This window comes from Leptidea sinapis, chromosome 18 (genome assembly GCF_905404315.1).
Source record: "Leptidea sinapis chromosome 18, ilLepSina1.1, whole genome shotgun sequence".
Taxonomy (NCBI): Eukaryota; Metazoa; Arthropoda; class Insecta; order Lepidoptera; family Pieridae; genus Leptidea; species Leptidea sinapis.
This window is the reverse complement of record NC_066282.1, coordinates 1,669,277-1,686,906: the sequence shown is the minus strand read 5'-3', so window position 1 is coordinate 1,686,906 and position 17,630 is coordinate 1,669,277. Positions and strand designations below refer to the sequence as shown.

The window sequence follows — 17,630 nt, the reverse complement described above, 5'->3', positions numbered from 1 at the left end:
TTTTCTCCCATTATCTTATTGTAATAAACCCTCAACAAAAAGACAGTCATAAATAATATAATAAACAAGAAATAATAATTGTAAACTTAAAACTTTTTGGGAGCCGTCTTTAGTAAAATTGTAAAAATGGAACCCTTATTGTTAATACATTTCGATTTTGTTTTGATATGTCTGTGTGTTTTTTTATTATTTTATGAACAAGTAATTTACATTACATCATCAATATGACTATATATTATAATATTTTTTTTTTTTCAAAATTAATAACACTTTATTAACCTAATTTCAATGTAGTTTTACTACTTTATAACTTTTACTACATGAAATCATGAATGAATCGTATTTTAGGCATAAATCACCGTGTACGGTAAAAAATGATATCTGTTGATTTATTATGTGTTTTTGTTAAGTACTCAAATATGAAGCAATTAGCAAATTAGACTTATCTCTTTTTTGCATTTACTATCCTTCTTTGACGTGTAATCGTAATGTAGTATGCTATTGCAATGTTAAATTATTCATGTGTGCGTTTGTGTATCATTTACAATATATCATTTACATAATATTTTTTAGTAAACAAGTACGTATATATGTAGCTGAACAATCAAACTACTAAAACAAGTTTTAGGGTAGGTAGCGGATGTAGACTATGCTATTTGTACGTTTTACGTAGGAGTTTTTTCAGTAACACTGTCCCTTTCAGTATATCCCTTGCGAACTGCAGAAGAATCAATGGATCATTTGCTTCTTCTCCCATTACCTTATTGTAATAAACCCTCAACAAAAAGACATTCATAAATAAAATAAGATACAAAAAATAATAATTGTAATCTTAAAACTTTTTGGGAGCCGTCGTAAGTAAAATTGTAAAAATGGGACCCTTACTGTAGATAGAGACCTTTCGGTTTTGTTTTGGTGTCTGTATGTTTTTTATTATTTTATGTATAAATAATTGATATCATCAATGTGGCTATATATTATAATAAATATTAAATATTTTTTTTATAAAATCAATGACACATTATCTACCTGATTTCAATGCAGTTTTAATACTTTATAGCTTTTACTACATGATCACATGAATGAATCGTAATAAAAAATCATATCTGATGAATTAAATGTATTTTTTCTATACAAATACGAAGCAATTAGCAAATAAGAGTTATCTCTTTTTCGCTTGCGATAATTGCATTTACTATCCTTCTTTGACGTGTAATCGTAATGTAGTGTGCTATTGCAATGTTAAATTATTTATGTATGCGTTAGTGTATCATTTTCAAACACCGAATGTTGTCTATGTACAGCCGAATATCTAAGTGATCGGACAGCCTGGGATGAGATTATAATTATTTTATAGCAATAGCAATGACAGTGCAATATTGTATATTTTTATTAAAAAGAGCGCAAAAAAAGAATGCTGGGAGAGTTTCTTGCGCCGCTTTTTCTCTCTCAGAGCGCAATTTGTTTCCGAAGCGGTAGTAGTATCAGTATATTAGAAATGACATCAAAAAGAATTCTAAAGGAATCGATTTTGAGAAAATAAATGCCTTTTCATCTCTGGTGTGGTGCACCCCAGCATCAGCTCGATCCATTAGACCGCGTGCAAACGTAGAGTAGCACGAATTGTCGATGACCCAGTACTCTGTGAACGGCTGGATCACTTGGCGTTGCGTAGAGACGTCGCTTCATTGTGTCTTCTATCGCATTTATCACGGGGAGTGTTCCGAAGAGCTGTTTTACCTGATTCCTGCCGCCGAATTCCACCTTCACACGACACACCACAAGTAAGTGCGGCGGTCCTCCACAGTGCGGTTTTCAAGGAGTTTTCTTCCCCGTACTACAAAGCTGTGGAATGAGCTTCCTTGTGCGGTGTTTCCAGGACGATACAACATGGATACCTTTAAAAAAAGCGCATACACATTCCTTAAAGGCCAGCAACGCTGCTGCGATTCCTCTGGTGTTGCATGAGAATTTGAGCGGCGGTGATCTCTTAACACCAGGTGACCCGTACGCTCGTTTGTCCTCCTTTTTCCATAAAAAACACTGAGATTTTTGTGGCTACTTACGTAGCATTCGTTGGTAAATTTGGCCTGACGTGATTCAAAGGGATTAATTACATTGATCCTATTGAATAAAATAATTTTGAATTACGTCGAGGTCAAAGGTCGACCGGGCTTCACAGGCTGTGGTTAACTCGCAATAAGGTGATGCTGAGTGTATCATGGGACGGGAACGGTATTTTACAGCTTTTATCGCCGAGCAGATATTGAGAGTTGCAAGAACTGATCAATAAAAAGGTCGAAAGATCAATGAAAGTTAACACTTTCATCATGATAATGCTAGACCGCACACATCTTTATCCACTCAACAAAAATGAACATAGTTTGACTGAGAGGTGTTAATATGCATCCACCATAAAGACCTTGCACGTTCAGATTTCCACCTGTTTCATTCTCTTCAGAATTCTTTAGGCATTGTCCAGTGTTTCAAGAGAGGACGGCCAAAACTGCAGCATTAATTATATCTTTAATTTTAAATTATTATCAGATTTTCTCATTCCATGAGCACAGCTATCTCTATATCGATCTATTTATATGTTTCCATTCTGAGTAACCAGTGGTAGATAAGAATTAAATAAAACAAGTATTTTAAAAATCATGAAAAATTGTTTAATTGGCATACCAACCGATAACTTGTTACAACCTAGAGCCAATTTTACAATTATCAATATCGTTAATAATTAAATATTATATATACCTATGTATAATAATTTTATGCTTCAATGGTTTACTTACATTTAATTTTTTATATAATTCAGAAAAAATATTATAAAAAAGGGGAGGCCATTAAAATTAAAGACTGTTTAAATAACGCATAAAATGCAATACAAAGAGTTACAAATATAAAATAGTGGTCTTGTCCGTCTGTGACGGTCTAGTGGCGTCCACATCGAGAACCTAAGCCCACGTAAGCCATATCTTACATAAGTAAGTGTACATCGCCCGCGTGTCCTAGCGCATGCAGCAACCGCAATCTGTGACCGCGTGACAAGCATTTTACGACACAAAACATATAAATCCCCAATGACGTGTCATAAATGCGCGGGACAATCTAAAGAAAACAATAATCGCTTCGTTGGGGAATCATCGATCAAGCGTCACGGGTTATTAGAGGGCGCGACAATAACCGCGAAAAATTATTTACATCGCGATAACAATAATATTTGCCAAACGATAATAGTTCAGAGCCATCAGCCAAGATAACTATGTTCATGTGAACACAAAGGCCATTTATTTTTCAAATAGACTCAGCAGTATTTGAATAGACAGATTTTGGAAAGAATAACTACTTTCAACTGTCATACAGTTGAAAGAAACTTCTGTTGTTTGTTTTTTTTTAAATCGGCCACAGACGATACACTGTAGACTTGGCCGTGGTCTAAAAAAGACGCAGAGTTAACATCTAGTAAGTACAAAAACAACGCCGAGCGTGAGCGCGTCTAAATATCGGCTCCTTACAACTAGGCTATTTTTATGGCAACTAAGCGCTCAGTGAATACCACTGATATTTATTTACATGAAAAGCAGTCGCTTTGATTAAACCTTCGCTTTACCATCAATAGCAAACGAGGAAACTTCGGGTGGTTTGAAAGATTTTAGATAAAAAAATATTGTCGCAACACCAGTCTTGTAAGCGCAACGGATGGGCGCTCCGAAAAACTACTTTTGTCGTAATTAATACTTCTCGAAATAACTATGATTACACTTTATATCACACATCAACCAATAGGGCCCGGGCAGTTTACACCACTCGAGCCAACTTGATACTTTAGGGAATGTCTCATTTTTAATACTGGCTTGGGCTAGTCCAATCACCTGAAAATAATTCTACCAAAATATGGCAACACTGATTGTCATGTTGTAAATCGGCTTGTGTCTATTATAAAACCTTCAAAATTGAGCACCAGTGGACGATGTCAAATACATTTCATGAGCATAAAAAATTTCATTATAATAATTTTCGTTACAAATAATATTATAACCTAATTATGTATATACAATTGCTATTGCTTTATGAATATTATAATATTTATAATATTCTTATTAGTTATAAAAAAAAATTCGCTGTAAATATTAATTTATCGACTGCCTTGTGAGCGTTTCTGTCTATTGAACATGGGTAGTGCCATATTATAAGACCTTGAATTAATTTTACAATATATAGGTGGTATCCATAGCAACACGCCTATGCGATCAGCGGTGACACATTATATAGAGATGGCAATACCAATAGTAGATACTTAGACGATATAACTTACATTAATCTGACGTGCAATAATAACCATAATTACATAATATTTCACAGTAGCCAACTTCCTCTGATCTAGCGAACTACATACTTTCAAGTTCTTTTTAAATTAAGTTAAAATGGGTGAGATTTTTTACAATTTTTTAGATGGCAATGATTCCGCCACATAATTTTGGAATAGCGTTTACAATCTGCATGCTGAGTTCTTAAGTATCGTCAATACACAGTGGAAAATTAAAAACAATTAACAATAACAATTATTTTGTCTATGGAATATGTTTTCAATAGACAAAAGAAACTTAATTAGCCAAATTCACTCATGACCATGTCATACCTTCAACAAAGCAATAATTGTCGGTAGTTGTAAATTTGCAGTATTTATATTTGAAACAGAGCACGTAGGTAGTTGGTAATAATGGTTATTATTATATTAATGTCAGTAGTCGTCACTCGAGCGAGTTGGCGGTGTCGTTGACGTCGTCCAAGGACTCGTCTCCGGAGGCGTGGCCGGGCGCCAGCGACGATCGCTTCACTCGCGACGAACACGACGAGGCGCCCGACAGCCCCATGGGGCCGCCCTGCCGCCTGCGAACGACACACTCGATCTCAGTACGGACCCCGGTAACACTCAGTGCAGGGACATCAAATATATGTATCTAAATGCTACTACGTAATAATAAGTATTCATTAAAAGTCTCGACTATGTTGAACAATAACGGGATTGTCAAAAGTTCTGCCAAACAAAGAAATACAATTTTATTTTAATTATATTTTTAATCGTATTAGCAGATGTAATCTAATCACCTCATTTACAATAATCTACCAGTAACTAGCAAGAGAAATATTAAGAGTTTATAATAATTTGAATTACTCGTTGGGTAGATTAATTAAATAAATAGATTCAATAGTTTAAAATCATTAAATAGACATCCTATTCTATTATATATTGTATAGTTAGTTATTTGGTCCCCGCACTAGTATCAACGAGATCTCGTTGATCCGTTGTGACGTCCCAGAAGCCTGAGCGCCAACAATTACCTTAACACATAGCAAAAATTGTTATTGCATGAATTAAATTTGCTGAGTAATAATTAACACAGTTTAGCATGTTAAAATTAATAATGGTTACAACAGATATTCAGCAACATATTTTATTTAATGAGATATGAAACACTTAAGCAATAAATTGATGTGATAGTGTAGTGGACATGACAATCGTTATTTTCTAAAATTGCTGAAGAAATATAGAAAAAATTACCAGAGTAATTACATTTCTTTTCTAGCTTAAAAAATATTGTAAGAAAAAAGATCAAAGTACGCGTTTTTGTCGACTTTACATCATAACGTACTCCGCAATCGGTTTTTTTTATTATACAACTTATAATACATATTCAAATGCAATTAAGTCTCGTCCATTTGTTATAATTCACTAGACATATTAGTTACAAGAGGCTTATGGTGCTTAAGTATGACACAAATGGTCTATTCGAACAATTAACGTCAGCGTTACGAATTTACGCGCCAATTATGATTTATTTATTTTATTTGATCAAAACGGTTACAACACCAATTTCATTAATCAGGTACATTATACTATTGCGAGACGCTATTATGCGAGGACCCACAAAGTAGGAGCAGCAACTGCACCAACACCTCAAGTCTATTAGTAAATAGATCACAATCATTGCGTGATACCGACCGACACGCGGGTACCGCCAGCAGACGGTGATTTCTACTACGAATATAATTGTCAGGTGTATACAATCGAATCATCTCATTATGAATATCAGGTGCAAAAATAAAGCCCCGGCTAACTTTAAGCAAGGTAGTTGCCTGGTCGAGAGCCCGTCTGGTTTCTAGAGTGTTGTATCCGAGGCAACAGACGAGATACACCGGGTACAAGTACGGGTAGTAACCCAGTTTTTGTTTATACAGGTAACGCAAAAATACTTTTTGTAGTTTCTCCAGCATATTAGGTTATTTGTTGATGAATTATGATTGTAGACATACAACATAATGTTATATTAATACAAGCTTCAGTCATTCCATAGGACGAAAACAGACCTTTTTCACTGTTGCAGATGAAGAGGCGTGACCTTCATTCTCATTGATATTTTATAATTATTAATACGATAGTTAATAGTTCCTCGTATTCACAAGATACAGCAGTGTCAATATTGGTCAGATTCGATTGAAAATAAAAGAATAGAAATAGCATGTAATATTATAATTATTATTAACGAGAACCAACGGTTGATGACGTAAGCGGAGGCGGCGACAATATGCTTATTTAAATCATTTTAATATTGACACTACAGTATGCCCTAACGAGTCTGCCTCTTACACTGTACGTTTTATACTTCAACCGTGCCCTGGATGTATTTTGCATGAAACATGACTCTGTAATATTCTTACTATAGTAAAACTGTTCACGATAATGATAAACAATTTCTATGGCGGTGGTCACATATATTGAGTTATGAGAATTTATTATTTTAAGCAATACAGATAATATTGCTAGATAAGTCACTAGTACAGTCGTGGTGTAATGGGCAGACTTAATGGCACCGTCATGGATCTGGAGTAGTGAGCTAAACTAATGCGTATATTAAGCGTCCATCCTAACCCTCTGCGGCACTAAGTTAATTTTTTTTAATGAAAATAAGGGACGAGACGAGCAGGACGTTCAGCTGATGGTAATTGAAATGCCCTACCCATAACAATGCAGTGCCGCTCAGGATTCTTGAAAAACCCATAAATTCTGAGCGGCACTACAATTGCGCTCGTCACCTTGAGACATAAGATGTTAAGTCTCATTTTCCCAGTAATTTCGCTAGCTACGACGCCCTTCAGACTGAAACACAGCAATGTTTAAACATTACTGCTTCACGGCAGAAATAGGCGCCGTTGTGGTACCCATATGCCGGTTTCCTGTGCAAAGGAGCCTCCCACTGGTTTGACTTCTGCGTACTCAGAGTAACTGCTAAAGATCCATGGCGGTTCCTATAACGTGGGAAACTATTTGCGAATACGACTCGAGTTAGCACAAGTTGGCAGCAAGATGCGAATGTGAGTCGGAGCGTTACCTCGCCGGGGGAGGGTCGCCGGGACTACTCACTATCCTCCGATATGGTTGGCCTACACACATACACACTCATATATACACACAATTTCAACACAATGATATGCAATACACAGACCACACATGTTGGAAATAAAGGAGTAGAGCTACAAGGGAAGATTATTAGAGAACGAGACATAACATGTGCTGTGATGAACATGGCCCCTTGTTACTGTGACACATCACAAAGCGGCCTTCACAGCCAGGGAGTGTTTCCAAGAGTTGCTCAGCATTCAGTATCTGCTGGAAGTATGTCATGCAAATACCAACCATCAAGTATTAACAAGTGATCTTAATGAAGCCCCATAATATAATATGACCTAATGAAGAACAAACATGTCCACTGAGGTCCTGGGTTTGAACCCGGTAGGTGCAAACATTTATATGATGAATATGAATTTATAGGATGTTTATTTCTCAATATTATTATTATATAAATAAGCGGTATCTATAACAATTTAGACAGTTTTGAACTATCATAAATAAATGTTTATAAACCAAGTTAACAAGAGTCTGTAGATGTTAGAAGCTAAGACAGTAATGAGTGTACTCAACTAACACTGTATTACAACCACATACAGCCAACAAAAAAATTAACAAAACATATTCGCAGGCTTCAAAACCAAAAAAAAATAACTGTATAATATATAAAGTTTGCCATATGAACCGAGTGTAGGGTTCAACCTTTTGGTGTGGTTCAAAAAGGTAAAAGTATTGCAAGCTATCTAGAAAGTTATTTGATAAGATAATATGAATCTGATGGCTAAACATATGATATAATGCTGACAACATTTGACAGTGTTTTCAGGAATAATATTTTCTATAAATTATTTTTATTTGTTTCTATAAGTATCTTTTTGAAGACCTGAAATCAGCTCTGTGTTTAAGCAGACCTTTAGTGTAGAGTCTTTAAATTCATTCATACTATCTATTACAACATTAAAGTTATTTCAAATGGCTGACCGCAGCTTGTTCCGCATGTTGGTGCACTCCCGCGCCAGACTCTCGTGTGTCTCCAGCAGGTCCTCGAGCTCGCGCTGCGCCTTCCGCTTGCCCACCTTCTCGCGCTGCACCTCCTCCTCCGACTCGTCCAGCTGACGCTTCAACGCCTTCACGCGGTTGTTCATCTACAAATTGACAGCAACACCATATTGTATACTCTATAAGAGCAAGTGCTGGTCCAAATAAAAGTAAATACACACTATCGTTAGATGTGTATATACCTTTTCGATCTGCTCCTTGTACTGGTCGGCGTGCCTCCTCTCCTCGTCCAGCTGCAGCGCCAGCTCCTTCATCTTTTTGTCCAGCTTCCGCGACGCCTTCTGCTGCGCCAGACGCTCGCGGCTCTCTGCCTCCAGCTGCTCCTCCAGGTTCGACACCTTCAGCTCCAGCGACGTGATCACACCCTGACACACAAATAACATTCTCTTAGTGTGTTTTTCTTTTGCGACTTAATGTTTAATTGAATCATAATTGTATGACAGGGACGTTACCTTAGTCTTGGCGCGTCCGGCAGTCTCCAACTCGGCCAGTTTGCCCTTCAGCTCCTTGTTCTGTCGCTCCAGCACCAACTTGCTGGTCTCCAGTTTCTGTGTCGTACTCTTCTCGGTGCTCAGCTCTATTGTCAGTTGTTCTATTTGGTTCTGTCAAACGTAGTGAAATATTATACTATTATACACCAGATTTTTAGCGCAGTCGGCCGAATAAGTAAAACAGAGATAATATACATCTAAGATAATATTTCTTTTAAATCAATAATAACTTAACAAATACGTTAACATTAATTCTTTATGAACATATATAAACATAAAGCTACCTGTGATTTTCTGAGCCTGTCGTTGAGTATTTCGTTGTTGGATTGTTCCTCGTCGAGATCTTCCTCAAGCGCGGCTATTCTCGCCTCTAGACGTTTCTTCTCGTCAACTAGCAGTGTAACCTGTGAAAAACGTAGTTGTATCACTACATAGTACAATATTAGACGTTCTTAAATAAAATATTTAAAAAAAATCTTTACATTGGGTTGAACTAGTATTATTTGCTTATTGCATACGTTGAGTTACCATCATAATTTTTTTATGTGGTTGTATTATTATATTGAAGACGAAGGTTTTCAACCAGTGTGTGTTGCTAGTGATGAGTTACGTTACGCAGACGTGGTCGCTAACTATGGGCCTTATGAGAAATCTCATGGTCGCTCAAAGGGCAACGGAGAGGGCTATGCTCGGAGTTTTCCTGCGAGTCAGAAATGAGGAGATCCGTAGGAGACTGAAGTGGCAGTGGGCGGGGCAAATAGTTCGACGGACAGAAGTCCGTTGCGGCAGTAAAGTCCTCGTCGACATGACGACCACGAAACGGAAGACGCAATATTTGTATGCCCCCCACAAGATGGACCGACGATCTGGTCAAGATCGCCGAAATACGTTGGATGAGGGCGGCGCAGGAGCGATCGTCATGGAAATGTTTGGAGGAGGCCTGATGATGATGTATTTCCGATTATTCAAGTTGACTACGTCTGTGGTAGCGGCACCTTGGCAGCAGCCGCGGTGAGCTCGTCGTCGCGGTCGTCCCGCTCGCACTCGGCGTGTCTCCGCGCGCGCTCGCCGGCCGCCAGCTCCTCGGCGTGCTGCAGCGCCTCGGCCTCCAGCGCCTTGACGCGGCGCTCGGCGTCCCGCGCCGCGCTGGCGCTCTCCTCGCGCCCGGCGCGCGCCTCCTCGGCCTCCCGCAGCGCCTCCTTCAGCTGGGCGCCCAGTTTCTTCGCTTGCTTCACTGCATCTTCTTTCACCTGAACGAGACAGATCATTTTCAGAACAAAATGTTTAAAAAAAAAACAAACTGTCTCACAAAGTCATTATGCTACATAGTATAACAGAGACCTAAAAGCCTAAAGTATATTTAATTAACGACAAGTCTGATGGCGAACAAAATGATAACATACACATATTTAATTTAATAAATCCATAAATTTTGAATAAATTGTTTTTCATTGAGTAAAACGCTTTTATTTGTCTTTTTTCTTACTTCACTACACTGGAACAGGAAGCTTTGTTAAGACATTGTTATTGAGGATAAATATCTAAAATAAATAAAAATCTGTTTGACGAACAACAATCTACGCGACGAAAAACCTTCGTACCTATTTAGAATCCACGTTTTTTATAGAAAAGGAGGATGGACACCTGATACTAAGTCATATCCCCGCCAACAATTTTCCTGCAACTCTCTGAAGAAAGACAGGAGCGTTGCCGCTTTCATGAGCACTCTTAATAATAATAATATATTATTATTGTTGTTGAATAGCATATGTGAAATAAATACCTCTGCCTCGACAACGAAAAACAAGCACACGCATATGATTAACTGTTTTATGGAGCTTTATTTACAGCATCAATATAGAGCCCTCGTTGTTTAAGATTATTCAATGTTAAACCTACTTGCTGATATGACTCTTAATGTATATAATAAGATATCATTATAGTATAATACAAATAAAGCCCTTTGTTAATTTATTTTGACCTTTCAATTTGATTAACATGAATTTTTTAAAACGGGTTTACAATATTAAGATTATAATTCCAATAAATAGCAGGTCATATCCACGTGTTCTATTATTTCTTCATGTTAAACCTAATCTATTCCAAAAAAAAAGGAATCTTAAGCAGCTTGAAATAAAACATCAAAAATCATTGAGCCCTAATTTGTCCTTCAAACGCATAATATTTGCATAATGGCTCTAAAACTGTGTAGGTAATTATAAGTCACTGACAGGTGAAACACAGTTCATACCAGTTTGCCTTGCTGCCAGTATAGTTTTGAAATAATTAAAAATATAAATTAGAAAGATAAAAAAACAAAACAATACATACTAAATTGCATTTACATCTCTGGTAATATGAATAACTATTCTGATCTTCGTTTTTTTTTTTTATGGAATAGGAGGACAAACGAGCGTACGGGTCACCTGGTGTTAAGTGATCACAGCCGCCCACACTCTCCTGCAACACCAGAGGAATCACAAGAGCGTTGCCGGCCTTTAAGGAAGGTGTACGCGCTTTTCTTGAAGGTACCCATGTCGTATCGTCCCGGAAACACCGCACAAGGAAGCTCATTCCACAGCTTCGTGGTACGTGGAAGAAAGCTCCTTGAAAACCGCACTGTGGAGGACCGCCACACATCCAGATGGTGGGGATGATATCGTAACTTGTGGCGTGTCGTGCGAAGGTGAAATTCGGCGGCAGGAATCAGGTTGAACAGCTCTTCGGAACACTCCCCGTGATAAATGCGGTAGAAGACACACAATGAAGCGACATCTCTACGCAACGCCAAGTGATAATGTCGGAATTATATCAAGTACCTTGTTGGCTAGATGCAAGGCTTGCTCGGCGTCCTTCAGGTCCGCCTCCAACTTCTTCCTCAGCGTGAGGCCGGCGGCGCGCTGCTTACGTTCTTCCTCCAGCTCCGCCTCCAGGTCCCGCAGTTGCTTCACGATACCGCGACGTTTCTCCTCGCCCTGCTCTTCTTTAGCCTACAAAACCACAAACATATCAACTTTAATAATATAATAATGGCAAAATTATTACCTCTACATAATATGTAAGCTTAATTTTTAGTCAAAAAAGAATAAGGGACATTAGAATAAGAGTAGTAGCATATTAATTCGTAATAAAGAATTCCACAACATTGAAATAATAAGTAAAAATGTTAATTATTGTCACCATAGTCTGTATTCAAGCAAGTCAGTAGTAAGTAGTAAATCAAATTATCATTTTAGGAATAAAAAGTCAAGCTTGTCCACCACGTTCTGCTGCTTTTTAATTTGTATAGCTTATTACATAGGAGGATTGTTTGTCCCTTTCGCATGTATGGGGATGGCAAACCCATGATACTTCACCCTAGGCCATACGCACATATTGTTCCTACTATGAAGTGCCACTACCTGCAGGTCCCGCTCGAACTGCGCGCGCATGGCCTGCATGTTCACTTCGAGCCGCAGCTTGGCGTCCTCAGTGAGCTGCAGGTCGTCCTCGATCTCCTCGTTCTGCGCCTTCAGCTCGGCCAGCTGCGACTCGAGCGCCCGCTTGGCCTTCTCCAGCTCGTGCACGTTCTTGTCGGCCGTGCCCTGCGTATTGGCCAGCTCGTCCAACTCCGACTGCAGTACGCGCTTGGAGCGCTCCAGCTCCTCGATCTGCTCCCAAACAAATTACAAAAATAATTATACCCATTCAACATTCATTAAACAATCACAATTTAATAAGTTCTCTATTACAGCACCTTCTCAGCCGCCTCATCTAGTTCGCGAGTGAGACTCAAGACGCGACTCTCCTTATCCCTCGCGTCTCTCTCTGCAGCATCTCTCTCAGCCGCATTTCGTTCGGCCACTGCCCGTTCTTCAGCAACAACCTGACACAAGAACAAATAATTCATGGTGATAATTTTGCATTGGAATAGTAAATTGAAACAGTTATCTACTTTAGTTGGAGCTTTGGTTTGGTAATCCCTTTTTAAATTGAAATAAAACATTACCTTGTCAAAACTCTTTTGTTTCTTCTCTAGCTCCATCACTTTAGCACGCTGTGTCTCAAGTTCAATATTTGTATCTTCTAGCTCAGCTTGAATCTTCTTTTTACCTGTAATAATTAATTGAATCACTTTTAACTAGATTAAAAAATTAATAATTAAATTTTAAAAAGGTTTACTCTTTTGTGACATCAACAATTTGAATTTGTAATGATAAATTGCACCATTAGTGCAGGTTTCGTCAACATTTCTGTAACACTTTATGTAACATAATTAACAATACAATGTCAGACGACTCACTCTTGTCGAGCTTGTCGTTCGCCTGCCGCAGCTCGTCAATGTGTCTGTGCAGTGACTCGATGTCCTTGGCGAGCTTCTTGCGCTGCTCGTCGAGCGCCGCCACCGCCTCCGCTTCCTCTTCCGCCTTCTTCTTCGCCTCCGCCACTTGCTGCGTCATCAGAACCACCTGGTACATACAATACCGTGCTTTATCTTCAATCTTTTAATTTATGTATTACAAACCTTCCAGCACAATATATTTATCATAAAATTCGAAGGAAACTTCGAATTAGTTAGTACACATAATATCAAGAAGTTTTAATCAATCATCAAATAATAGAAGAACAAATTTTCATTCTATTCATTGTAAGTTTCATAAGTGAGTAGTAACTAATTGTCAAATAAACTGGCTACTAAATTGTGTCAATAGCAGCTTTGTTTGTTATCTCGATGGCTCACCTGTTTCTCTAAGTTCCTCTTGGCCTCCTCCTCTTCTTCCAGCGAGTCTCTAGCCTGCTCTAGTTGTTGCTCAACATTCCTCAGCTTAGTCTGCAGAGCCAACTTCTGTTTCGTTTCTTCTTCTAGAAGAGCCTGGAAAAAAATGGAGTCAATTAATTCCCTTTATGATCAATCTTTATAGGAGTCTGCATTGGAATCCAGAATAGGCGGGTACCACAGCGGAGCCTTCTTCTCCCGTTCAATAGTAATGTGCAAGCATTATTGTTTCGTTTACTAGGCTAATGAGACTAAACATCTAATGTCGCAAGGTGATGAGAGAGCGCAATTGTGGTGATACTCAGAATATTGAGTTCAATCAAGAAACCTAAGCGGTACTGATTTGGAATGAGCAGGACAGGGCAAGCAATAATTATCATCAGGTGAATCTCATCTCCACACATTGTGGTCCACATTAGTGTTAAATAAAATCGATTTGGAAATACTGCGGAAGAAAGTTTGTTACATAGTAATAAATGCAACAGTGTTCTTTGAGAACCATACTGTCAAGAAGGTTGTGTTGGCTACACCCTAACATTTTATCTTAAATAATTATTATATTTAGTGTAGTAACAACCCGGTGAAATTTAAACACGCAGCTTAAATTTCAATACTTTATCTTATTTCTGAACATACCTAGTGATACACTCAGGATTTTGGAAAAAACAAAAATTGAAATTGTAACTTGAGACGAGATGTTAAGTCTCCGAACCCAACTGCAAATAGTGCTTGAAATTCTACTATTTGCCATTAGAAAAAGAAGTTGTTAGTAGTGCCCAACTAGCTTGAGCCAAAGAGCTTTATTTAGTTAATATTATATTACATTACATAACATGGTGTACGCAGGCATGGTCGCTAAGTATGGTCTTGATGAGAAAGCTCATGTTCGCTTAGAGTTTCACTGGGAGATAGAATCAGAAATGAGGAGATTTGTAGGAGAACTAAAGTCAAACATATAGCCCAAATGATTCCGAAACTGAAGTGGCAGTGGGCAGGGCATATAGTTCAACGGACAGATGGTCGGTGGGGCAGTAAAGTTCTTGAATGTCGACCACCTGCCGGAAGACGAAGTGTTGGTAGCCCCTTTTCCCAAGATGGACCGACCATCTGGTTAAGATCGCCGGAATACATTGGATGAAGGCAGCGCAGGAGCGATCGACGTGGAGATCTTTGGGGGAGGCCTTTATCCAGCAGTGGACGTCTTCTGGCTGATGAAGGTGACATGGAGTTCTAGCAGTCCGAGTGGCCAGCAATGTTGTGGGGTACCTGTGCCTCGGCGTGGTGCGCGGTGGCAGTGGCGGCCAGCTTGGCAGCGGCGGACGCCTTCAGCTCGGCCTGCTCCAGTTGCTGCATGGCCTGCTCCGCCTCGCTCTGCAGCCGGACGCACTTCTCCGACACTTCCACCCTGCACACAGCGACACAAATAAGATGTTTACATAATTAATAACTATCAAATCAAATTCTATGTGTAAGAGACATTAAATGAAACAAGTACAGACTTTCTTCATCGATTCTTAACTATTTCGAAATAAAATAAAAATCTATTAGTTGTGCTATAATTCATAAAACGGGTTGAACCTAATTGTATGTTGAAATCTGTTTGGTATGACGATGTAGTAAACAACATGAAATTCAAATAAGTATTTTATATAAAATGTTGTAGTACAGAAAAATATTAACAAAAAAATATTGTTATGAAGTTAAATATGTCTTTGTGATTGACTAATAATGCGAAAACTATCAATGGTAAATAGATGTATACTTTTTTAACCTATTTATGTCATGTAATACTGATTGTTTTCCTATTAAAAAAAAAATTGTGGATAGAAGTTTTATAATGGAAAAGTCAATGGTTAAAGAACCTCATAAAGAAAGCAACAGGAAAGTCAGACATGATAATTATTTGATGATAGCTCAAAAAAGTGTTACGACAGATGGACAGACACACAACTCGCAATTATTTTAGAAAGACGGACCTCTAAAATTTAAAACTTCTTCAACATATACGTAAAATGTAAATAAGTAAGCAACGCAATAAAAATTATTATCAATTTAAATAAATTTAAGTCATTGATTTGGCTGACTGTATAGAAACTATTGGCCTGCTATTTCATTGCTTTGTTTTTTCACAATTAAAAAAAAAGTCTTAATTGTCATTTGCATTCGTTCCCATTTCGTTGAACGATAGTGGTGACATATTCGTAGCATGATCATGGTATGGTTTCCTTTAAGCTAGTCATGCAGTACCTGGCCCGCTCCACCTCCTGCAGCTTGACGCTGGTGTCCTGCAGCTGCGCCTCCAGCTGCTTGCGGCGCCGCTCGCCGTCGGCGCGCGCCGCACTCGCACTCTTCAGCTCCGTGGCCAGGTCCGCGTTCTCCGCCTCCAGCGTCTGCTTCGCCTTCTCCAGCGCTACAACAACATTGCACATAATATAATAAAGCCTTTATTAATGATTTTCCATTTGATTTTCTACATTTTACTGTTAGTATGTTAATACGGTTAGTCGACATACATGATTATTTTATTACTAACTTTTATGTTAGTAAGTAATAATGCATGCACTATGTTAGTTTTCTTCATAATTCTCAAATGGATCCCAGTTGGGTAAAGGCCTCCTCCATTCCTTCTATTTTTTCCTTTTTCGAGCCAGTTAGTTCCGCCAATCTCTCTAATCTCATCGGTCCACCTTTTATGCGGTAAGCCCGGACCAATATTAATATCCTTTATATAACAATATATATACATATAACAATATAATATTAATACCTGAACAATATTCATGTAATATATACATGCAAGTCTCTCCTTCAGCTTTAAAAAAAACCATTATTAAAGTCGAGTTTGTAAATCTTTTGTTGGACGATGTAAAATTTATTGGGGTTGGACTTAGTATCCCGTAGCACGAATTAGGAGGTAAAAAATATTGTAGTTGATATAGCTTTAGTCCACGATTATAACGATACCGTAATGCACCGTTCAAGAGAAAAAACGTTTTATTACCTAACCTGAACTTATGACATTTTTAAGGTTTGGGTCATTTTTATGTGGAGAAAAGAAAGGGAAACGCCTACAATTCGTTTATTAATTTTAATTGTATCGAAATTCAATTAAAGAAGTCCGGAGTTTCTTGCGGCTGTTCTTTTCTGGTCTGAGGCATAAATGTGTGGTAGTTTTTTGACTTTCAGTAAGTCATTTCATATCCTATTTTGAATAAACATATTTAAATGTCATGCTCTCGCAAATTACTATAGTAAGGACTAAGGATACACAAGATACACCAACACTTGCAGTGGGCGGCCATGTCGCCGGTCTCGGGCGGGTCCTCGCACATGAGGCGCCAGTATTGCCGCGCGGAACTGAACGCGCTACCTTCATAGTGCTGGCGGTCACTGCCCTCGTAACTATCGTCCTTCGACACACCGAACTTCACGTTCTTAAGCCTCCGCTCCTTGGTAGCCATTTGATATCAAAAATAAATATTACATTCAAAATTTATAATAAACTTTTACAAAATGTTCTGTATGCGACTGACATAAAACTCTGATTTTGATTTATTACATTCTGACGTTTTGACTGACTGCTGAGTTTGAAATGGGAAATGTCGCATTCCAGCCAGTATTGATGAGGATTAGAGGTTTTATACATATATAAAATATACGCCTAGTCTTGCCATAAGTATTGTTACAAGGAAAATATATTTTTGAATTGAAAACTTCTTCAGGCGTGCTGAGTACTTTATCTTGTGGTCACTGAATTGGACTGTGCCACAAACGGGAGCACGATCAGTCAGATCAATTTATACACATTTATGAGTTACAATTATATTTTACATTTATTACTTTAAATTAAAAAATAAAAAATAAAATAGTTTGTATTTCATATTATCAATCTCTCCTTGATGTTTTCACTTCT

The 17,630-nt window shown here is 38.1% G+C and overlaps 1 protein-coding gene across 2 annotated transcripts in view; it reads right to left on the bottom strand.

Moving 5' to 3' along the window:
• Nucleotides 1-2,646: 2,646 nt before the first annotated feature.
• LOC126969618 (myosin heavy chain, non-muscle) overlaps nucleotides 2,647-17,630 on the bottom strand; it is a 72,735-nt gene continuing 57,751 nt past the window's right edge. The window contains exons 15-29 of one of the 2 annotated variants that reach the window (XM_050815165.1): nucleotides 15,965-16,127; nucleotides 14,984-15,122; nucleotides 13,682-13,813; nucleotides 13,244-13,409; nucleotides 12,950-13,053; nucleotides 12,698-12,826; nucleotides 12,363-12,611; nucleotides 11,781-11,951; nucleotides 9,957-10,211; nucleotides 9,246-9,365; nucleotides 8,923-9,072; nucleotides 8,653-8,835; nucleotides 8,393-8,556; nucleotides 7,395-7,446; nucleotides 4,707-4,893 (exon numbers count right to left, since the gene is read on the bottom strand). In XM_050815165.1, the coding sequence (XP_050671122.1) occupies nucleotides 7,419-7,446; nucleotides 8,393-8,556; nucleotides 8,653-8,835; nucleotides 8,923-9,072; nucleotides 9,246-9,365; nucleotides 9,957-10,211; nucleotides 11,781-11,951; nucleotides 12,363-12,611; nucleotides 12,698-12,826; nucleotides 12,950-13,053; nucleotides 13,244-13,409; nucleotides 13,682-13,813; nucleotides 14,984-15,122; nucleotides 15,965-16,127 (2,153 nt within the window). In that variant the 3' untranslated portion in view covers nucleotides 4,707-4,893; nucleotides 7,395-7,418. Of the gene's footprint in view, nucleotides 4,894-7,394; nucleotides 7,447-8,392; nucleotides 8,557-8,652; nucleotides 8,836-8,922; nucleotides 9,073-9,245; nucleotides 9,366-9,956; nucleotides 10,212-11,780; nucleotides 11,952-12,362; nucleotides 12,612-12,697; nucleotides 12,827-12,949; nucleotides 13,054-13,243; nucleotides 13,410-13,681; nucleotides 13,814-14,983; nucleotides 15,123-15,964; nucleotides 16,128-17,630 lie in introns of both variants that reach the window. The other variant, XM_050815164.1, reaches the window with a different exon arrangement.